General features: G+C 53.0%; 4 protein-coding genes across 4 annotated transcripts; 2 read left to right on the forward strand and 2 right to left on the reverse strand.

Annotated features, from left to right (window-relative positions):
* Nucleotides 1-229: 229 nt before the first annotated feature.
* ASPACDRAFT_78061 (Saf4/Yju2 family protein) lies at nucleotides 230-1542 on the forward strand. The gene is made up of 3 exons (XM_020205096.1): nucleotides 230-265; nucleotides 345-480; nucleotides 578-1542. Exons 1-3 carry the CDS (start codon nucleotides 251-253, stop codon nucleotides 1324-1326), a joined length of 900 nt encoding a protein of 299 aa, XP_020056462.1. The 5' UTR covers nucleotides 230-250; the 3' UTR covers nucleotides 1327-1542.
* A 200-nt stretch (nucleotides 1543-1742) lies between these two features.
* ASPACDRAFT_28206 (histone acetyltransferase TRA1) lies at nucleotides 1743-13655 on the reverse strand (the record flags this gene model as incomplete). Its single annotated transcript, XM_020199547.1, has 3 exons — nucleotides 1743-13271; nucleotides 13343-13500; nucleotides 13604-13655. 3 exons carry the CDS (start codon nucleotides 13653-13655, stop codon nucleotides 1743-1745), a joined length of 11739 nt encoding a protein of 3912 aa, XP_020056463.1.
* Nucleotides 13656-14327: 672 nt separating this feature from the next.
* ASPACDRAFT_78064 (protein phosphatase 2A regulatory subunit RTS1) lies at nucleotides 14328-17952 on the reverse strand. Its single transcript, XM_020205097.1, has 10 exons — nucleotides 17936-17952; nucleotides 17434-17602; nucleotides 17114-17330; nucleotides 16989-17050; nucleotides 16302-16904; nucleotides 15886-16239; nucleotides 15649-15819; nucleotides 15467-15594; nucleotides 15068-15404; nucleotides 14328-14896 (listed from the first exon to the last, which is right to left on the reverse strand). The coding sequence occupies exons 2-10, from the start codon at nucleotides 17455-17457 to the stop codon at nucleotides 14753-14755; spliced, it is 2040 nt and encodes a 679-aa protein (XP_020056464.1). The 5' UTR covers nucleotides 17458-17602; nucleotides 17936-17952; the 3' UTR covers nucleotides 14328-14752.
* Nucleotides 17953-19168: 1216 nt separating this feature from the next.
* Nucleotides 19169-21530, forward strand: ASPACDRAFT_118055 (transcription factor TFIIIC subunit TFC1). Its single transcript, XM_020196132.1, has 5 exons — nucleotides 19169-19330; nucleotides 19401-19710; nucleotides 19765-19842; nucleotides 19902-20010; nucleotides 20067-21530. The coding sequence occupies exons 1-5, from the start codon at nucleotides 19190-19192 to the stop codon at nucleotides 21436-21438; spliced, it is 2010 nt and encodes a 669-aa protein (XP_020056465.1). The 5' UTR covers nucleotides 19169-19189; the 3' UTR covers nucleotides 21439-21530.
* Nucleotides 21531-21878: the final 348 nt, after the last annotated feature.

A 21878-nucleotide genomic window follows, 5' to 3' on the forward strand; every position in this document is an offset into this window, starting at 1 on the left:
TCTAGATGTAGCAAGTAAGGCAGAGCATAGCTAGGCGGCGCAGCTGACATACTACTTGAGTTCTCCGTACGGCGCTGGCATATCGATAAGCGCACGTGACTCTCACATGATCCTATCGCTCGATAGCGACCGGGCGCAAATCGCCTTCGCCTTCGCCGTCGCCATCATCGAAGCAATCAACCACCTTCCAACACCAACACTCTCACTCTCACTCACCACTTCCCCCCAACCCAATCTTTCAACCGCCACCATGTCTGAGCGAAAAGTACGTTACTACAGAATCACCCTCCCCCCCTCACAAACTCTCCATCATCAGACCAAAAACTAACAAACCCAACCAACAGGTCCTGACAAAGTACTACCCCCCGGACTTCGATCCGAGCGCGATCACCCGGGTCCCGAAACACCTGCGCAAGACAGGGCCGAAGGTGATCACCGTGCGCCTGATGGCACCGTTCTCGATGAAATGCGAGAAGTGCGGTGCGTACCCAACCCCTCGACCTTCACCCCAATCCCCAATCCGCATCCCCAACCCCCATCCCCACCACAACCCATACTAATATGTATTCCCTGGTAGGCGAATTCATCTACAAAGGCCGCAAATTCAACGCGCGGAAGGAGACCACCTCGGAGAAATACTTCTCGATCCCGATCTACCGGTTCTACATCCGGTGCACGCGGTGCAGCGGGGAGATCACGTTCGTAACGGACCCCAAGAACATGGACTACCGGGCGGAGCGCGGGGCGAAGCGGAACTTCGAGCCGTGGCGCGATGCCTCCCAACTCCCGAACCACGACGAGACGGAGCAGGAGACGCTGGACCGGCTGGAGCGCGAGGAGGGCGAGGAGGCCGAGCAGGAGGAGCGCGATAAGATGGCGGAGCTGGAAGAAAAGATGCTGGACTCGAAGCGGGAGATGGCGATTGCGGACGCGCTGGATGAGATTCGGACGCGGAATGCCCGGATGGAGCGGACGGAGGCGTTGGGGGAGGAGGGGACCGTTTCGGCATTGGAGCGCGTGCGCGAGGAGAAGGATGAGGAGGCGGTGCGCGCGGAGCGCGAGATTGAGGAGGCTGCCCGGCGCGCGTTTATGACCGAGTCGGGGGAGAGGGTCAAGCGGTTGGTTGAGGTGGAAGAGGAGCCTGGGGCGAGCGGCAGCGGCAGCAACAGTATTGGTGGCAGCAACGGCAGCAGCAGCAGCTTCCCTGGTGGCGAGCAGTCTGGGGGGCCTGCGCCGCCGCCTTCCTTTGCCCGCGTCAAGAAGGCTAAGAAGCCCCTGGCAAATAGCTTGGGGATCAAGAAGAAGGCCAAGCCATCGTTGGTCTAGTTCCTTTCTCTTCCTTTCACTTCCACAAGGCGTTTGGTTGCATTGCTAAGCATGGGAGGCTTTCTTACTACGAACTCACGATTACTTGCACATAGGTCTTTCAAGGCTCATAATTCTGCTATCTCACCTAACTTCTATTTCGAGCACGCACATTTTGTAGTATTTGATCTCCACAGTCAATAGAAAACACTGTCTCAAAGGTCTGAATATAAATGTCCGCGTTGATTAGATTATGATACAACAAACAGCGCAAACTCATGACAACAAAAGCTATCAGATATCGTAACCGTATCCCATAGACTGCGCCCCGAAGCGCCACGCTAGAATGGAAACTCCCATTTGACTTAGCAGACCCGTAAGCCTCGTCCGCAAATCATAAATGAACACTAAACAAAACGCCGCAAGAGAAAAAAAAATCAGAGGTATGCCATCCACAAAGCATCACACGAGGCAAGGTGTTGGGGGTTGACGGCCTTGGAGATGAGGTCGATGGTGGTTTGGTTCGCTGGCAGATTGCCCTCCGGAGGACTAGCCAGACTGACTGCCCGGTTGACAATGATATCGCTATTGTTGTAGACCAGATCGCGGAGCTGAGGAGGTGGCAACGCCCCACGATGCTGCGCGGTAGCCCAGAACATCATTTCATCGCGGACAAAAACACTCAGTTGCTGCTCCAGCTCGTGTCGTGGCTCTGTGAGGCACCGAGCAATCGCCATCAGTGCGCAGGCAAAGAGACCCTCGGTTGCAATTGGTCCCAGCAAGGTCTGGATGTTGGGCGTGAAGCGGAACGGCACCTGCTCCGGGTTGTAGAAGAACGCCTTGGCCGGGTTGATGGTGGGAATGAGCTCCGAGCCCCAGATGTCGCCTGTCTGTCTCGAGATCATGATCTTGTTAGGGTAGCGATTACCCATGTGCATCACGTAGGTCATGAAAGCGATCGCCGCGTACTGATAGGCAAATTGCCGTCGGAAGAGCCAGAAGTCCGAGAAGTTCGGATAAATCCTCTGGAAGTAATCGAGCACAATGTTGCTAGGAACCCACTTCTCCTGAATGGCTGTGAGCATCTCAGTTCGGAGCACTTGCTGTTGGTCGAGAGTACGCTGGGATATGTCAGTCATGTTCCAAATTCTAGATTGAGGGAATCCGCTCACATTCTGTTTCGTTTCCGCCAGTGATCTCATCTTCTCCATCGTGAAGAGAACAGGCTCGTCTTTGTTGATGCCAACCCGTCGGCAGTAGTCCTCATAGATCCCTTGCATAGAGATGTAGGACGGATCATCGCGAACCAAGCGGATGTGGGGCGCCAATGGAACCATGAGTGGCAGATGGAAGTACAAGTTCCGCCGGCGGCTCTCCTTGCGCTTGCCCAGGATCCCGTTGAAGATGCGGAACAATTGCAAAATACGCTCCTCTCGCCTACAATGTCGCGCAGCTGGGTGTTGCACGGCGAAGGCGTGCACACTACCATCATGGCCCCGAATCTTCAACCGGCGGTGGCAGACACCGATGCCACGTACGAGGTCAATGTCCGGCAAGAACCTATCAATGCGAACAAAGTCCTGGTTCTTATCCTTGTGAAGCAAATACTGGCCTGGTACCTCAACCTCGTCGAACTTGAGGAATCGGAATTCGCTGAGGTGTGGAGAATAAGTCTCCAGGAACTGATTCTGGGGTCGACGGTCCAGCTTTTCCTCGAACTTATCACGCCAACGCCGAAGCTTGTGGATGTACTCGTACATCGTTGGTTTCTTGACAACAAAGTCGGCTTCGAAGGACTTGCGGATATGTGCTGGAAGGATAGTCTCTGCGAACCGAGTAATATTCGCCTCAGTGGCAGACGGCAACTTGAAGTCTTGCGCATATGAGCCAGGCATCCGACCAACGTACGCCAGACCGTCGTTTAACAGGGCAACAATGAGACGGTACGCATCCTCATCAGGAGGGCATTTGAAGTTCTTGTGAATCTGGTCGACCATAGTTTCCATGGACAAAGCAAGCAGGGGAAATGCTGTCTTGAGGCCAGACATGATCTCATCGGAGTACTCCCACGGCTTCTTGAGAGGTTCCTTTTCAATCTCCGTGCCAGGAGGCTTGGCATTCGGCTGAGGGACACCGTTCTGACCGGGCACTTGAAGGTGCCCCTGTTGCTGCTGGACTTGTGGCTGCTGCTGCGGCTGCGGCTGCATTGGAGGTTGTCCTGGATTTGGTGCCTGGTTCTGCATCGGTGCGGGAGCCTGAGTCTGACCCTGGGGTTGCTGCATTTGGCCTTGGCCGGGCACTTGCTGTGGCATGTTCGGATTCTTCATCTGTGCTGGATTCGCAGGCTGGCCCTGATTGACCCCTGCGGGATGGGGCTGAGCCTGATTGGGTATCTGCTGAGGGGTGCCTTGCTGACCATTTGGTTGTGCTGGACTGGGAACAGCGCTGCTCGGCTGAGCGTTTTGAGCAGGCGAGGCATCGGTGCTTGTCGGTGCAGTCTTGGCCAGAGGTGACGATTGTTGCTGTTGTTGGCCGTGGACCCTGGTGCGGCTGAGCTTCTCCTGCTTCGAGTCATGCTGTTTCTTGATGTTGAGCATATCTTCCCTGTTCGTACGAAGCAAGAAGAAGAGAGCCTGTGGGAACAGCTTCGCGATCTTGACCAGAACAGCCTTGCACAGCCGCGCCTCACGGTGCGAAAGACTGGTGAGAAGCTGCGGAATGAAGGTAATCCAGTACCAGACCGGTGTATCACCTTTGAAGTTCTCGAAAGCTCGAGCAATCTGGCCTTCCTCATTGTCCAGGCTTAGAAGCCAAAGGATGCGACTCAGCAGCTTCCGAGATTTGGCATTCTTGTAGAGACCAGCAGCTTCTAGATAGCAACTCACAGCGTTGCTTGCAAGCTCGTAGTCCGAGGGGTCAGCCTTGAACCGTTGGTCACTATACTGACCCCACTCAGACCACGCTTTTGCGAGTCTCAATTCGTAGTACAACGCGACACCAAACGCCTCATTTGCCTCATTGACGTGGTTGAGCTTAGCAAGAAACATACCCTTGAGCGTGTAGAACTCTGCTTTTTGTTGCGCACCGAAGTAGTTGAGGTTGGTGTTGTTGATCACATCCAGTCCACTGTTCAATTCCTTCGGATTCTGATAATGGCACTTAGCTTGCTCGCGGAGCTTCAAGAATGCCTCCTGGATCTCGATGTTCGGAAGAGTATAGATGCGGCTAAGCTGGTTGATGCATACCTCAGGCATCTGATGCTTACGAGCGACATGAGCGAAACGGTTGATGATCCATGCCGTCTCATGGTACCCGCGATAGGCGTACGAGTTGCTAGCCACATTATTCGTCTGAGGTGGCAACAAACTCAGATAGGTCGCGTTGATAAGCTGGAAGATATGCTGACGCCATGTAACGAGGTCTTGCCAAGCATTGATATCATCCCACAGATTGGGCAGACGATCTCTCCACGTTGCCAGCAGCAATTTAAGCTCAGCAGACTTCGTGTCCAGATTGCGTTCGTTCGTTTGAGACAAACTAGCGCAAATATGACTGGCATCGTGCAGTTCAACCAGAAGCTGGAAGTGCTGCAGAATCGGGATGTGGGCGTTGGTGATCCTCTTGGGTAGTTGGAGCCATTTGCGGATGGACAGCTGGATAGACTCATCACAAACACCGTTGAAGTCCTGGAGATTCTCCTTCTTTATATGGAACTGAAGCAACGCCATGAAGGACTGGAAGAATGTGCGTCTTGGAGTGGGTGCATCAGAGACAGACTTGATCAGAGATTCGAGCTGCTCCCTACTACCCTCGCTCTGCCAATTCTCGATGTTTCTCCAAGCAGACTCCAGCAGAAGGTCGTTCAAGTTCTCATGCTTGGCGAAATCGCTCAGGACTTCCCACTGCTGCAACTTCTGTGCGCAGATCAACCAGTGGTCCTCCCACAGGTAGTACTCCCCTTGGGAGAAGGGCATGGCTCCGGAGCGAGCCTTGATCTGGGCATTTTCGTAGAGTTGCTGAGCCTTGTCCCACATGCCTTGTTGCTCGTACGAAAGAGCAGCATTTGTTTCAACAAACTTGCAACGACGCCTCCAAGTGCCGTAGAAGAAATCGTCTTCCTGCAGACCAGCGTATACCTCGACCAAAGCATCCAGATTACTTTCACGGACAGTAGGAGTGTCAATGATGGGACTGATGGCTGATTCCTCGAGGTATGTAGCGGCCGTATACCAGGCATCGTAGGTTCGGCTGAGATACTTCATAACGTGAGGAGGAATCTTGAACCGCGGGCGTGCTCGGACAACGCCCTCGAGCAAGGCCTGCACAACGTTCGGTCGCTTATCCAGCTGTCTTTGATGGTACTCCCGAGTAATGAGCGTCACCACTCCCTTCTCAAGATCGATGCGATCCTCCCTCGAAAGTGTAGACCACAAAATGGGGAAGAGCGTGGTCCAGAGCTTGTAGGACACATTAGGATCAGTGTGCTGAAGCTGAACCAAAGGCTCCACCAGGTCGCGAGCCTTCACATCACCAATCTCTGCAACGAATCGCTTGCGGTCAGTGACGAAGGCTTCCAGTTGTGTGTCGACCATAATATCAGCTTTACGAGGATCCTTTTCGGCATTGCCAAAGAGAAAAGATACAGGATAGACAGTGAAATCATCAGGGTGCAACCTGGCCGAAGACGCCATATCCACGCAGCCTAAGACCAGATGTGAGGCTTGCGCCAACCAGAAAGAATCAGCAAGGGTGTCCCAGTTCTGACAAGTCAACACATAGCTGAGTCGAGAGCTAGCCAAGCGAGTCAGACTGCGGTCGAAGATAGTCATGAAGCGATTGCGCATCTCAACATCTTGAGCTCTGGTGCCAATCAAGAAAGCGTGCTCCAGCCTCACAGTCAATTCCGTGCGAGTGATCTTGGAGTCTTCGTAGATCCTGATGACAAGATCGAGGAACTTCTTCAGCATCGTCTGATCAGGACGAGATTCGAAGAGCAGCATCTTGTGCAAGACAGCCGTCTTTTCCTTCAGCGTGGGCCACGACTCGGTTGAATGGAAGATCCAGGTCTCCACCATACCAAGGACCTTGCTGCAAAGCTTGATGTTCTGCGATCGCTCAACCAGCTGCGCCAGAACACTCAAGAAAGGTCGTCTCTGCTCTCCGAGGTGAGACATGCGCACGGAAACCAATTCGATAGTCTTGAAGATCAAGTCAACGCCAATCTCATACTCTTGCTGTTCGGGCACTCCTTCCGGTGGCTTTGATCCAGGCGGGTATTGGCCTTGGTTCGCGGTCGAAGCTGCAACATGTTCTTTGGCTAATTTCTGGGAGAATGCCTTCATAACCTGAGGTATATGAGTATCCATCTCGGCCGGCTTGTTCTTTGAGAGGGTCCACAAGATATTGAGGCTCGAAACATAATTGTTTGCTGAGAGAGTTTCAGTCGCAATAGTGGACAGGTAAGTGACAAACTCGGAAGGTGAATTCTCGACATCCATTGCATCCTCCTCCTCGGGCTGATCATCCGGTAGCGCATTGAGAACACGCCTGATTGGGGGTTCGAGTTTGGGAGAGATGTCCATGTCATCTTCAAGACCATGAAGACAATCCTGGATTTCCGGATTGTCTGACCGCAAAGGCTTCTCAAACAGCTTTTGAATACTCTGCACACGCGCAACAATCCAGTCATCGGGCTTGGATGCCAGTAGAATCCGCACAACCTGTAGAGCATTGATCATACTCGTGATATGCTTCTCATCAGGCTTATCTGCCTTCTCGCCAGCGAGGATAGGCTCTGTCACCTTCTGATACAGCTCGACATCCAAATCACCCCAATACTCTGGAGAAAGGAGGTTCCTGAGCAGGAAAACGGCTTTCTTCACCATCTCGCCTGTTGGTACGGGTGGGGCCTTGGACGATGGCAGTTCCCGAATACGAGCAGCCGGGACAGGATATCTCTCGGGGATTGTCGTGATGAAAGTGATAAGGTATTTGGTCAAGGAAGCTCGGAAATCAGCCGAGACTGCGTAATCTGAGCGATCACGAGAAGGCGGAGGTACAAGCGCAGGGGATGGGGACAAGGTGCTCTGGCCATCTTCCAACTTACGCTTCTTTGCGTTGGGTGACTCGAGGACGCCGTTCGACAAGGTAGTCTGACTTGCCTTAGCACGCTTCTCCTCCCAGTGCCAGATAAGACTAATGAGATTTAAAGCAAGTTTTTTGCCCTCATTAGACGGACTAGCAGGGGCGGCTATCTTAGAAAGAGAAGGCACAATGAGTGGAACAAAGTGCTCTCTCGACTCGTAGAAGAGATCCGGATGACGGACGAGGAACTGAAAAATGCTCATCACTTGCTGCAGGTTTGCGGTTTCTTCTGCTAGAATGCGCCGAGGCCATTTCGCCCACAGAGGGTAGCGAAAGTCCGGGCCTTGATTGCCGCTTGCCGACAGAATCCTAGTTGGCAAGACTGGAGCCAGGACATCCAAAGCTTGCGTAACAAGTGCCTTACCCTCATTCTGATGAGCTCGGAGCAAAGCCACATAGACCTGAACAACAATCTTGAAGGGAGTCTCGTAGTGGGCAATGAAATAGCTGATGAGAACATATGCTCCATACTTGTTGATGATATCTTCAAGACGGATATAGTTCCAGGCAAACTTGATGATATCCTTACGCGAATCCTGCACTGTCTGATGATGGTATTTGATCAACAAGGCTGACAACTGAAGGAGCTCCATGCGAGAATGGTCGACACCAGCCTGGTTGGATTCCTCACTCAGATCAGCAAGTTGAGGTTTCCACAACCGACTCTGAATGAACTCAGTCATGCTTCTGTCCATGAGCTTGGGGCTGTTTGGAGGACTGTTCCATGTCGTTTGAACATCCATGGCAAAGATGGGGTTAACCAGATGACGGAAAGCATATGTTTTCATCTTTTGGGAGCACGAACGCTGACTGTACAAGTCCAGGCACCGCATAATAACAGAGCGACGGTAATCAATGGACTCATTCGTGATGATGTGTCGGTAGATGAACCTGGGAAGAGCCAGCGTCCGCTTGAGTTCCTCGGCTGAAAGGCCATCAATGACCTCAAACAGGAAGTCCAGATCTTGCACCGATTCAGAGAGGTAATTGGTGAAAATGTCCATCAGTTGGTCCTCAGCCTGCTCTACCCTCAACCGCTCATTGATGGGAAGCTTGTCACTGCGGAGCTTCCTCGCAAGGTCGCGTCCCGTGCTCAAAAGCTTTGTCCTCAAGTCTGCATGAGACACTAACCAGCGCTTGGTTGCTTCAAATGTGCAGATTGAGTGAGCGACGTAGATTCCGTTAATCCCAGCAGTATTCTTGCCATCAGTCCCTTCCTGTGCAAAGGCTGCCGTCTGGAAGCCTTCGGTATCTGCGACCACAGCAGAGCGAAGTGGCTCGCTTTCTGGATCAGCCAAGACCTGACCGAAGAAACGGCCAAATCTCTCATCCTTGAACCGAGCCAGAAAGAATGTCAAACTCTCCTTGGGATAGCGGTTTATATACTTCACCAGTGGTTTCCTGAAAGGACTGTTGGAAGTCCTACGCAATTTCTCCTCAAGGTCCAGGACTTTGTTCACAAGGTGATCCATGAAGGACGTAGCTGCCGGAGGAAGAAGGTGAAAGATATTGAATATGGCGGCAACAATCTTCATCGGTGGACTCTGTTCAACGAGGCTGAAGGATACCTTCTGCAATGTCGCCTCATCCGCAATGACTTTCATATGGTCCAGAAGACGCGCGCCGATTTCAACCTTGAAGTAATTTGTCAACAGCGTGAGCAAGCGTGCAAGTCCATCAAGCCCAGCGACACTCAGGCGTTTCGGGTCCTGCAGGTTCATCAAGATAGGACGGAGACCATTCTGAAGAAGGTCTTTTGGCAGTTTGTTGGTCTGCGTCAAGACGTCTCGAAGTCCTGCATTTGCAGCTTCAATAACCTCAGGCGACCGAGAATAGAGGGACTTGAAGAAGACCGAAATTATGCGAGCACGGCTAGAATTCTGCGGGGCGTTGCCGAACTCTTGGAAGCTCATTGCCATGGACAGAAGACGGAGGCAGGCGACACGCAGATTGACAATCATCTCCGCGTTCTTGAACTCGTTGGGCTTGGAGGCCAGGGATTCGTCATCAGCATCGGCCAGAGCAAGCGATTCCAACATAAGCCTGTTGAGAGGGTCATTAAACGTGACAATGTTGTTATGAAGACTGAGACAGTAGGTGATAGCATCGATGAAGCCGATCTGAATGGGAAATGGTAGCGCTCGCAGAGGCTTGTTGAAGATAGATTGCAAGAGACGCTCCTTTACCGGTAGGATAAGCTCGTGGACTTGGCACCCCAGGACTTCAGCAACGGTGGAGAAACTACGCCGCGAGGTCTCACGAACCTGCTTGTTCATGTGCGACAGTTCGTAAACAAAGTGACCGCACAAAGAATACAAGCGGCTCTTCTCGGTTTTGAGGTCCTCGAGGGACAAGCTCTTGCAGCATCTGCGCAGAATCAGGTCCAGCGTTTCTTGGGCCCTGACTCGCGTACTGGCTGGCAAGTCAGCTGGAGTGTCCTTAATGACATACATGAGCGCCCTGACAAAATCAACCTGTTTGTCAAGGAGCCATGCATCTCCTAGATCAAGCTTGGTCGCGAATAGATGGATACCGAAGCTTCCTCCAGCTTTAGTAAACCACTCCTCGCTATGACAGCTATGACAGAACACGCGCCCAAGGTGTTGAAAGAACGGCAGCTTTGCCACTCGCTCTGGAGCGCCAAATATGATGGCGGCAGCGTCTTTCATCACTTGCATGGCCGCCTCGGCTCCCTCGCGAACCTGTGCATTGTCGGACGAAAGCGACTCGACGACTGCTTCGGCCAGGACACGTGAGTCGAGATACACGGGACCCTCGCCACTATTGACGTCGAAAGGCTTGCGGGTATGCCGAGCTTGGGCGAGTGCGCGACCAACCTCCACGACGGCGAAGTGCTTGCAGACATCCGCGACAAAAGCCGTTGCAGACTGCTCTAATTCCGGAATGGTTATGGCGTATATACATGCCTTAAGAAGTTTCTTCAGGGAGGCTTCTTGACCTAGCTTCTTGGGAATAGAGCTTGAGCGTTCTGACTTCTCTAATACATCAGCCATGGAGGTGGTCTTGCTGTCAAACAAATCGTTTGCGTGCAGACGAATGAGTGAGCCCAGATCCTCAGGTAGATTCTCGTAACCGATGTAGAGCTTGAGCTGCGACGAGACCATGCGGAATGCCTGCTGCTTGTAATAGTTGTCAGATGCCTGCCCCGAGTCGTTCTTGGCAACTTCCATCAACTTGGCGATTGCCAGGTCCAGACCAATATCGATTGGGAACGGCCGCTTCTCGCTGGGGCCAATAAGTTTGATGTCGAAACTTGGCGCGTCGTCGGCGAACTGTTCAAAAGTGAGGTCCGGAGGATGATTGAGGAACTTGCGATTGCGACCACCGAGCTTGCCTAGGATGCGCATGGTCGTGTGGGCATGAAAATGGTTGTAGGGATGCGGACGCAAGTGATCCCACAACGCTGTCATCAGATCGTCCATTATAGGAGCCATAATAGGGTCCAGATAATCGGCAGTGAGGTTGTCCACGCATAATTCGAGGGTTCTCAGACCCTGACCTACAAGATCCGAGTCCGCACGCAGCGCCACCACGATAGGACGCATGAGATAGCTGAGATGCGGTAACAGATGACTCAGACGAGCAGGAACCGTGAGCGTAAGCTCCACATATAAATCACGCTCTTGTGGTTTTCGAGCAGCCACCAAGAGATTGTTGAATGTCTCAAGCAGCATTTCTAGCAAAGGCAGGATTTCCTTGTACAGAAGCTCGAAGCGACCGCCTCCAATGCTACGGAAGAGCGATCGCAGCAGCAGGAAGTAATTCATGGGTTCCTCGGCAGTGACCGAGAGCTCTATGCACTTGGTAACAATCTTGGTCACATGTGGGTGCAAGACCTGCTCGTTCTGAACCGAAAACAGAGTAACTGCCATGAAAGAAAGCTTGAACATTCTCAGCAGAATCTTTGCTTTGGTCATGTCGGAAGTGCCCACTTCGTGTATGCGGTCCATGAGATATTGTAATACCATTCCCGAGAAGGCAGGAGACGTGGCTTCGCTAGCCAAGAAGAACTGAGGTAGGTGAAGCAAAGCGCCATGCTCAAACATGAGCTCATGAAGATACGGTATCTCGGAGTGAAAGACTTCATGAAACGTAGCGGTATCAATGCAGTGGAAGACAGTGCCGAAGCTCTCCAGGAGCTCCTTCTCCTCCCGTGACATTGGAGCCGTGTACTGACTGGCAAGGAAGTCGAAGGGAGACGAGTAATTTACCTCCGGTGGTGACTGGTCGACCCCGTAGTATCTGAACACTCGTGCTCCCTCGTGGAATAGCTTCTTGATGACGCGCACTTCCTCGGCATTGTATCCATATGAGACTTCGGACCAGTTGATCGGCACGCTGTTTGGGTCTATTTGAATATGCTCCGGGTTGCAATTCTTGAGCTGATGAAATATGGTTTTCAAGCCATTGATAAGATTCTTGAAAAGGAAGATGTTGTCTGACACCGGATCGCCGCCACGATCACGAGGGTTAGATGTCTTGATTGGCGAAGCCGAGAAGATATCAATCTCATCCCAGTCAGGAGGAAACTCTTTCTCCGCGAGATACTTCTCTGCAGAAGGCTCCAGATCCTTCTTGGTCTCTTTGTACATCTTTGAGACTTTAACAGCATTGTTGAATTGGTAGTTCATTGAGGCGAACTTGTCACCAATGGCATCCAGGATCATGATTAGGAAGTATCGGGCTTCTCGCTTGTCTTCAAGCTTGGCAATGCGCTCGGCCATGTTCAGCAGCAGCTTAGCGCTCATAGTCTGGAAGCTCGTTCCCGGAAAATCGTCATGCATGTTCTTGGTGTAAACCTCAACAGTCCGTCGAATTTGGTCCCGAGTCAAATGGTCTCGCACATGGTGAATCAAGTCAGCGAGCATACTGTAGGCGAGAGGCCTCATTGTCTCATAGACAGTAAGTCCGTCGCCAATGAGAGTGCGTTCGTCCAGAAGCTCGTCAATCTTCTCCAGAAAGATCTTGCGGTAGTTGAAGTTGATGATGTGACGAATGGCAACAAGTAGTTCCTTCCTAGCGCTGGACTTTTCTCGAGGGCAGTCCTGCAAAAGTCGAACCACGACTGAAGGGAGAGTTGGGAGGAAGTCCTGGAGCTGTTGGGCATACATGCGGAGCAGGTACGCCAAAAAGCTCATCGTCTTGACCTGTGCTGTAATGAATTCACCAAACGCAGCTCGATTCTTGATCTCCTTGCAAACGCCAGTGAATATCGTTCCCTGAGCTGCGGCCTCTGCGTGCGCCCGCTCCTGCGGCTTGGCTTGTAGGAGAAGAATGCTTTTGATCAATGGCACAAAAAGCTTGACGTTCGCTGCGACCGAGTTCCGGTGAGTCTGGAAGATCGAGACGACAATGATCGGACATTCCGCAAGGACCTTGAACGACTGCATACCCCGCAGAAGAATATTGTTGGCCTGTTGATCCGGTCCGAGATCTGAGACGGAAGTGGCTGGCGAGCTTGGTCGGGGCGATTGGAAGTTCTGGGCCGTGGCACTCGGGGTCGAAGGCATCCCGGAGGGAGTCGCTTGATTTGGCGTGTCAAACGTGTCGCGTACCACCTGCTCCATCATCTGAAACATCTCTTGGATCAGGGCTAGGAAGGGTTGGACCCGTGCTGCTGTTGCCTTGGCTTGATTCCTCTCCAGGTCCATAATCGTCTTCATGCAGAGCACCGCGTTCTCTTCGTTTTCAATTCGGACAAGATCCATCAACAGGTCGACCATATCAGCGGCGTACGGTTCAACATCGGGAGATGCCATTGGGAGTCTGTGTAGCGTCTCGAGGATATAATTCCGTAATTTCTGTTTCCAGGCGAGTTGCGTAAGCTCCGGGGTCATGGGTGACTGCGGACTGTCCATGATCCCTGACTCACCTGCTCGAAGGACAAGTTTGTGAAGACCGGTTCGCCCTTCAAGATATTCTTGAACACGGGCCATAGCTTGGAAAGGAAGATGGGATAGCTTGCGCCGGAGCATAGCGGCTCTATACTGTCTCGTAGTTCAACGGCGACGTTGGCTCGTAACTTGATATCTGTAAACCAGGCAAGTCAGCACTTGGCCGGTGGGGCTGGGTTAAGCTCGAGTCGATGCAGACCCGGGAGTTGCCCGTGGGGAAGCTCGAGAATCAAGCATACCGAGCTTCTCATCGCCGAGTTTAGCGGCGTAAATGTCGATGTTTCGCTCCATGGTTGATTAGTGCCCCTCACAGGGAGTCAAGGAGTGATGCGGGATTATAGATACTGCCAGGCCACAAGGCCGGCCTTGGGGTGAAAGCCAGCACGATCCGCGTGGTGTATTGTATTCATGTGCGAATCCGTGAGAGTGGAACTATCTCGACACGCCCAGCGACGGAAAGCGCCTTGTGAGATAGAAGGATACAATCGTTAAGTCATTAATTGCGCTCGCTGTTTACAGGACGAGAGGCGAGTGGTAGAAGGGAGCGAGGCGGAGACACGAATTATCGGCGCGGGCGAGGTAAGGAGAGGAAGGGAGGAGAGAAAGAATCAAGAGAATGATGATTGAGCGCAAATTGGATGGCCTGCAAACCGACAGGAACAGAAAGCAGCAGAGCAGAACGCGGGTATCGCAGAGACCCCGAACGGAACACTAGGCCGAAACAGGCAATCCCGGATCTTCGTTCCTCCAGCCCGGCAAGCGCGCGTCTGTCCCAGCTACCCCTCGATTGATGAGCAAATCGTACTCGAGTACTAGTCATGACGCCGTCAAAAGAGGGTCGCTAAACGAGGCACGGGCACGTGTTGCAGGCACCAAACCAGGTACTTACTAGTACATATCCATGATTTACCGTACCAGGTCGCACTTGTCCAGAGAAGATAGTAGGGACACTTTGGACTCTAGGAATTAATTGAATCTGGTTGAAGGCTATGCCATAAATACTTCATGTTTTAAAACTCAAAAGAGGTCGTCGACATCAACGTCGACCGAGGGGAAACGCCATTCACCCGTTTTCCAGACCCGAACACAGTTCTAGTAGTCCAACTGACAACAACGTCCGCTGAATTGCACCCGGGCGTGGCGAGCCACGTGCACGCTGGGACACAAGAATATTGAAGGCCATGTACACAAAGATGAGAATTGAAAGGAATAAAAAGAAAATGGGGGGAGGAGAAGAAGAACGAAGATAGAAAGGCATGATGAAGAGCGCGAACAAAGGGGTGAACCGAACGTAAAACCAGAGAAGATCGAGTACACTTCATCGCAGCTCATAGTCGCTATGCCATCATTGCAGGAAATCTAGCAGGGAAATACCATTAAATCGACTGTCACTTGACAGAATTGCTTCGTGACAAGATCGAGAAAGCAGCGCTAGAGCCAGCCGACCGCCGTCGATCTACACGAGGTCGAATCTCACTTGCGCTACCACTTCTTCGTCTCCGAGATTCATCAAGGCCGCCGCGGCGCCGTCTCTGAAGCAAACGGACGTTTCAACATTAGAATCACGCTTGCTGTACAGGGAAACCGAGGAACTCTTAGCAAAGACAACGACAAATCAGGGTGATGGAGGGCACCTAGCGTGATGCGATAACGTCACGGTTGAAGCATGACCACACAGGCATTCAAGGAAGTCCATCACTCACCGAGGTCGCCGTGTTCTCCCGCGAACTCCGCTCCGTCGATGCCTCTGAATCATCCAATTTCAGGGCATGAAGGCGCTTTTGGCTGTCTTGGGTGACCGCATCGATGTCGTCCAGCTGAACGGGAATCTCCGCGATCTGGCACTGTGGGGGAGGCGCGACCCCATTCTTCCGTTCGTTGGCCTGTTCCAACACCTTCTCCCATTTAGTCTGCCGGCTCTGCTCCCGCTGTTCGGCACTATTCTGCCGCTCGTTGTACTCATGGGAGCACTCATCGAACAGCTGGGGGTTGATTTCCATGAACATTTTCATGGCATTGTAGACCATACTGTGGATTGTTCTGTACGGACCCGGAAATCAGCACAAGAGGGACTGGTGGGCTGCAAGGACGCGAAGACATACCGGTTCCAGTGACCTTTAGAGTTTTCATACAACGGTGGAAACATGATCGGCAGGATGATCTCCACATTGTCACTGACGAGGTTGCAGAAATATTCGTTGTTCCAAAAGTACAGTGCACGTTCCGCAACCTTACCCGCAGTTAGCTTCGGTACACGTCACAATCGGAGACAGATATCTCATACCTGGAAGTGCGGACTGGCCACCGACTTGGCGAGTTGTTGAAACAAGGGTACCTGCACCTTGGCGAACTCGGCGGGATCCATCACCTCGAATATATCCTCAACTTCGTTGAGATACATGACTTCCTTGGTACTGTTGGTCTTAGGCCAGTAACGCAGCAGTCCAAGAACGACCTAATTCAATGTTAGCATCTGCTCAAGAATCGCCTCCCATAAGGCAGGCGTAGAGGGGTTACTCACATCTTCCGTCAAAGTCGAGTCCTTTTCGAGAAACTGAACAATACAGTAGGCCAGCTGCGGGTGATACATGCTAAGACTCTTGACTTTGTGCAGAGGAAGCAAAACCCTGGTGAGGAACAGCTTGTGCTCCTCCTTCAAGGGAAGGGCAAATCCATTGATAATCGAGCCGAGAATTTCCAACAATTCGGCAATGCCATTGAACCGCTCGGTCTCGTATGTGAACTGGAAGAAGACGTTGTTGATAGATCGACGAATGTACGAGCGCAGATTCAGGAACTTTCCGTAGATCCGATGCAGGGTAGTCTTGAGGAAATCGCGTTCGCGGGGATCTTCCGAGTCGAACAGCTCGAGCAACTGGAGGAGTGTTAGTGGTCCGAGTTCTTGTTTTGACTAAACAATGCGGTCGGGCGGCCTACCTGCAGAACGAAATGGTGATCGATGTATGCCTTGGCGATGTTGGTGTTGAAATCTTGGCTTTCGATGAATCGCAGGAAGAACTCGTAGACCACCTGGATATGCGGCCACGCGACTTCCAGGACCGGCTCGTCCTCTTCCGGGTCGAAAGCCTCTCCCTGAGGAGTCACTGGAGGTGGAATGGGTCGGAAAAGGTTCTTGGCGAACATCTCGACGACTCGGGGGTACATCGGTTCTGTGATGACGGAGCGATTGTTGGCGATATAATCTAAGAGTTCGTGGAGCGCCAGTCTCTTGATTTCCTTAGACTTCATATCAGCCGTCGGGTCATTGAAGTCGAAAATGATGTTGCACTGGTCAATCTTCTGCATGAACAGGTCCTGACGTCTATTGGGTGGGACTTCGTGGAAGCCAGGGAGTTTCTCGAGCTCGCGCTGACGCTGGTCGGAGATATCAAATCGCGACGAATGCTGGCGCTTGGGGGTTCTGATGCCTTCGGACATATCTTTAGGCGTTGTCTGAAGGCGATCGAAGACATGGGACTTCCTAGGAGGAGCCAGGTCGCCTGGCATTGTCTCGGCCGCACCGGGAGGGGGGACATGATGCTGCGTAAAAAGTACGGTCAGATGGGCTCACGAGCGGCAAGCATTGACGCGCACGCCATTCAGATCAGGAGTGAGATGACTTACTGGGCCACTTGGGCTGATGACCACGCTAGGAGCCATCGGCTGTCCCTGCTTGGTAGGAGTACCTGGACCACCGTTAGCCACCGGTTGACCAGCAACGCTTCGGGGCTGCAAATTGGAATACTAACCAGGGGGGTAGATTCCGGTCTGCGCAGAACTCTCCGGCGACTTTCCTCTGGTATCATTCACGGAAGTTGTGGACGAGGTCGGGGTGCCCTGGTTGGGGGAAGAAGATTGCTGGCCATGGTGAACTCCGAGGGCGGCGTTGTTCTGGGCGGAGGCGTGGGAGGAGTCTTTCTTCTTGGAGGATTTGTTCGCGTCTTTCGCCCTCGACAACTGCTCGTGCTATGGAGGTCAGCCCAATTCGGGCGGTCGGCCGGCGAATCTGGAGGGAGATGGCGGAGGCGGGGAACAGCTAAGGGGCGGAAGGCGACGAGGGCGAACTCACCACTCTCTGTCTGAAACCCTTCATCTTGACGACTAAACGAACAGCCACATGTACTCGGTTCGGGGACTCGGTGCCAGTGCAGCAAGAAGCCGCACCCTAGCAGGAGGGATGGAGTCGGGCAGGGCGGAGACGATTCAGGAGAGCCACGTCGGGATTTGTTTATGTCGGCCTAGGAATGACCACATGAGCATTTGCAGCCACAACACAACGCAGCATAGCGCTTATTTCGAAATGAAGAGAGACGGTAATCTTCAAGGTGGATTTGTATCAATTTCTTCGGAAGGCAGGCGATGGAAGGTAATGCGTGGTAGGATGGGGGAGAGTGGTGAGGGGGAATTATTGAATGCTTGGGACGCAAAGCAGCACCGGGCAGAATAGCGGGCAATTCAAAAGAACAGGCGTTCGAGGTGGTCGAGGGACCGCAGTGAGAGAATTGGAAAACAAACAAGGGGTGGATCGGGAAGCAGAAATGGAACAAGAAACTATAAGCTGCAGGACTTACCTTAAGAGATTCGAGCTGGGACGATTGGAGAGGGAGTGAGGCGGGGGGGGGGTTCAGATTGTTGGGTGGGAAAGTGGAAAGAGGAGGATCTCTCACACTGCTGTCTCTCTCTCTCTGTCTCTCGTTGGCGCGAATGGGAGCGGTATAGGGAGTAGCAGCGCAGTTGCCGGTCAGTCAGTTGGCAGTCGGTCGATCGCCTTTGCCGTGGTCGCTTAGCGGGTTTGGCTTAGAGAGCGGGGGTGCAACAAGAGCCCCGGGGGGGGGAAGAGAAAAGTAAATCAAACTGCACGGTCAACAATCCACGAGGGACAAAGAAGATGATAATTGATAGAGATGACGAGATGAGATTGCTTCGAACAGATCGGTCTGACAGACCAGATGAGACACGAGGCGGGGAAGCAAAAAAAGTAGCGTAGAGTAGCGTAGCGTAGCTTAGCTGTCAACGGGAATGGAAGAAGTAGTATGAAGGTTTGGGGGGTCTCGGAAGGGGGGTGAGTAAATGAGTGAGAAGCGATGAGTGAGCGAGTGAGAGAGCAAGGTCAAGGTCATCGAATGCTGGGCTGTGGCTGAGATGAGAAGAAGCGCTCGGACTGGACTGAGTGTTGCTGCTGCACCTGAACTGCAGTTGGTTCCAAAGGAACAGGCAAAGTGAATCACAGTGGTTCCGGTTGGTCTACGGACTATGGACTACTCTGCACTACAGTATACATACATCCAGGACTGTGCATATATGCAATAGAACGTACTGGCACAATTTACGTGATACGTGAGATGGATACTAAAATAGTTGTCTATCGGTCTCCCGAAGTCATCTAACGGTTTACCACGGAAGCACTAATCTCCAGCTAGATGGACGATGGTCTAGTCTGTTTCAGACCGTCAGTCTACGATGACTGAGGCGTTCCAGTTCGGGATGAGTTTTTCTCCATGGATTGTGATGCCGGTCACGTGCTGTGCGGATAGATTCCACCACCCCAATGCCACCTCGACGAGACGAGATTCTCCTGAATAGGTGGTGATAGTCCTATAGGTTAGTCGCTTCTACCGCTTCTGCAGATTTTGATCAGTGGTCCACTGGAGATTTCCTCCGTGTGGAAGAAGGGATATCACAATTTTCAACAACTGACGTCACATGAGCGCGCATCTCTCCGTCCGCATACTCTGGTTTACTCCACCGAAAATATATTGAGCACGCGGTCGACCATCGGATCTATAAACCGCACCATAAAACACCCCCCCCCAAAAAAAATTGCCATGACAGACTCCACGGAGTCCAGAACGGCTCCGTTCTATTCTATCCCCGCTCGCCGCATGGTCAGCGTGGAACATCCCGCTATTATCAAAAATGTCGACAAAGCCCTTGACACCCTCCGCGGCGATGCAGGCATCACGCGAGTAAGCAAAATAGCCTAAGAGACTCCAGAATACACATACAAGACACCACTCATCTGACAATGCAGACTAGATCCTCAACCCTCCCAAGGCGGACAGCCCGGCCAGGCTCTTCCTCCGGCCGGAGGATGCCATGTCCAGACCGATGAAGTCGATCAGCTCGACGGCCAACAACATCCTAGTCAAGGTCACAGTGCCCAAGCGGACGGGTCGCAAACGCAAGAAGGGCTCCGATGAGCCATTTGCCGGGGTTCCCATCACCACGGGGCATGTGGAAGCGCCGCGACGCAGCGCGCGGGAGGTGCTGCAGAGCCTTCGCGACAATGTCGGGGGGTATCAAGTAGAGCCGGTAGGGATGATCGAGCGGACGCATGTGTTTCGAGGTGAGAACTTTTCTGGTCCTTTGAAATCCATCGACAGGGACTAAACGCAGTTAGGAATGCCCGACTTTGTCTTCTCGACGGCATCGAGCGCATTTGCGAACAAGTTCCGCGAGCATATCTTGCCGTTTGACTGTAAGCCGCTGCATCTGCCTCCAAGCACACGTGAATATCAACTAACCCCCTCCAAACAGACGAGAAGATGAAACAGTTCGATCTGGACATGACCAAAGGAATCACCTCGAATGTGGACATCATCCCTCCCCCCTCCTTCAGCCACGGCGACCTGCCCTTCAACTACATGTAAGCCCACCACCACCACCACCCCGAAACCACCAAAACTAACATCCCTTCCCAAGCTACCGCCAAAACCCAACCATGCAGAAATCCATCGACACCACCGGCAAAATCACAACCGTGAACACCCAACGCACGGTAAAGGTGCACACGCACCTCGTCCCCTACGACATCCCCGAAGTCCCCACGCAACCGCGGGACAACTGCCCCCCAATCTCGACCCTGGACCCCACACTGCAAGAAACCATCACGATCCTGCAGGGCCTCTTCAGCTCGCGACCGGCCTGGACGCGACGAGGTCTACGCAACGCGCTGCCCACCGTCGAGAAGCGATACGCCCTACGGCACGCGATCCCCTACGTAGGCTACGTCTTCCGCTCAGGACCGTGGCGCGACGCGATCATCCGGTTCTCACACGACCCGCGCACCTCCCCCGAGAACCACATCTACCAGACGCTGATGTTCCAGATCCAACCGCGCGACGCCGACGTCGCGCGCGACGGCTACTTCGGCGCCAGCACTACTGGCATCAACAACAACAAAGACGGCGCCCGCCGCCACGCCTACTTCCGGCCCAACGAGGTCCCGCAATTCGACCCGACCGCCTCCTTCCACAACCAACTGCACCACCAACCGGGCCAGCTGCCCACGGACACCCACCTCTTCACGGGCCAACCGCCGCTGGCCCGGGACGGCCGCATGTGGATGTACTGCGACATCCAGGACCCGATCCTCCGCAACATCCTCTTCCCATCCGAAAACCCGGCAGCACCGCCGCCGGGCTTCCTGCGCGACAAGTGCGACGTGCTGACGGACGGGTGGTACGGGAACGGCACCCTGGCCAAGTTCAAGACCATCATGCGCCACAAGGTGCTGGCGTTGCTGGACGACCGCGCCACCGACGACGCCGAGTTCGCGCAGATCCTCTCCTTACCGGATTATGCCACCCCGGAGTCCATCAACACCGACTTCTGGTTGGATCCCGCCACCGCCACCTCCAAGAGTACCATGATGGCCACGGAGATCCGCGCTATCATCAAGAGTGCGCCGGCGTTTCGGGAGCGGGCCGCCGCGGATAAGCGGGCGGGGAAGCGACGGAGGGGTCGGGGGATGGCTACGCGGCGGAGTGCGGCGGGGCGCCGGGTGCAGTTCCGGGAGGATGTGGTTGGTGGGGAGGAAGAGGATGTGGAGGAGGACGAGGAGGAAGAGGAAGAGGAGGAAGAGGAGCAAATAGATACACAGGGAATGGAGGTTGGGGAGGAGATGGGTGAAGGGGAGGAGGAGGCTTATGAGCAGGAGGAGTTGTTGGAAGCTCAGGCGGCGGAAGCGGCCGCTGCGGTGTCGGCTGCAGTGGAGGAGGATGAGGATGAGGCGGAGGAGGAGGACGATGAGGGCGAGAGTGAGCAAGATGAGGACATTGATACCTTCAGATGATTACGACTATCTGGGAGCTGAGATACAACTGAAGTACACAAGTATATTAACAAGGTATCAGATTTTATCAAGTTTCATTTATTGTAGCTAGCTAGATTTATTCTAAGTTTAAATAGGTAGTAGAGGTAGGTGGTTCGTATAAGACATTAAAGGGCATGACACATTCTCTGGCCATTAGCTGATACATGCAGACACAGGCGTTCATCGAGTTAGGAGCGAGGGAAAGGGTTAGTAATATGAGCTGTCCAGCCTCGGATAAATATAGTTCGCGCGGTGTAGGTAGTATGGTCAAGGTAGACGAGAGAAGGTAGGCCTCCGAACGCGAAGGAGCACAAGGGGAGGGTTGCTGAGTCGTGGTGATGTAGGTCGAAGAGGATGAGATCAACATAGAAAAGAAAATCAGAATGACAGTAGCCAGTAGGGTATCCATATAATGATGC

The sequence above is a fragment of the Aspergillus aculeatus genome (assembly GCF_001890905.1).
Source record: "Aspergillus aculeatus ATCC 16872 unplaced genomic scaffold ASPACscaffold_7, whole genome shotgun sequence".
In the NCBI taxonomy this organism is placed as follows: domain Eukaryota; kingdom Fungi; phylum Ascomycota; class Eurotiomycetes; order Eurotiales; family Aspergillaceae; genus Aspergillus; species Aspergillus aculeatus.

Excerpts from the sequence above, each read along its gene's own strand:
- ASPACDRAFT_78061 (XM_020205096.1), top strand. Across the intron at positions 481-577 it reads GATGAAATGCGAGAAGTGCG|GCGAATTCATCTACAAAGGC; the intron begins GTGCGTACCCAA and ends ATTCCCTGGTAG.
- ASPACDRAFT_78064 (XM_020205097.1), bottom strand. The coding sequence starts at position 17,457 with ATGAAGGGTTTCAGACAGAGAGTG. Across the intron at positions 16,240-16,301 it reads ATCACCATTTCGTTCTGCAG|TTGCTCGAGCTGTTCGACTC; the intron begins GTAGGCCGCCCG and ends ACACTCCTCCAG. Across the intron at positions 15,820-15,885 it reads ACTCGACTTTGACGGAAGAT|GTCGTTCTTGGACTGCTGCG; the intron begins GTGAGTAACCCC and ends ACATTGAATTAG.
- ASPACDRAFT_118055 (XM_020196132.1), top strand. The coding sequence starts at position 19,190 with ATGACAGACTCCACGGAGTCCAGAACGGCTCCGTTCTATTCTATCCCC. Across the intron at positions 19,711-19,764 it reads GCGGACGCATGTGTTTCGAG|GAATGCCCGACTTTGTCTTC; the intron begins GTGAGAACTTTT and ends AAACGCAGTTAG. Across the intron at positions 19,843-19,901 it reads GCATATCTTGCCGTTTGACT|ACGAGAAGATGAAACAGTTC; the intron begins GTAAGCCGCTGC and ends CCCTCCAAACAG.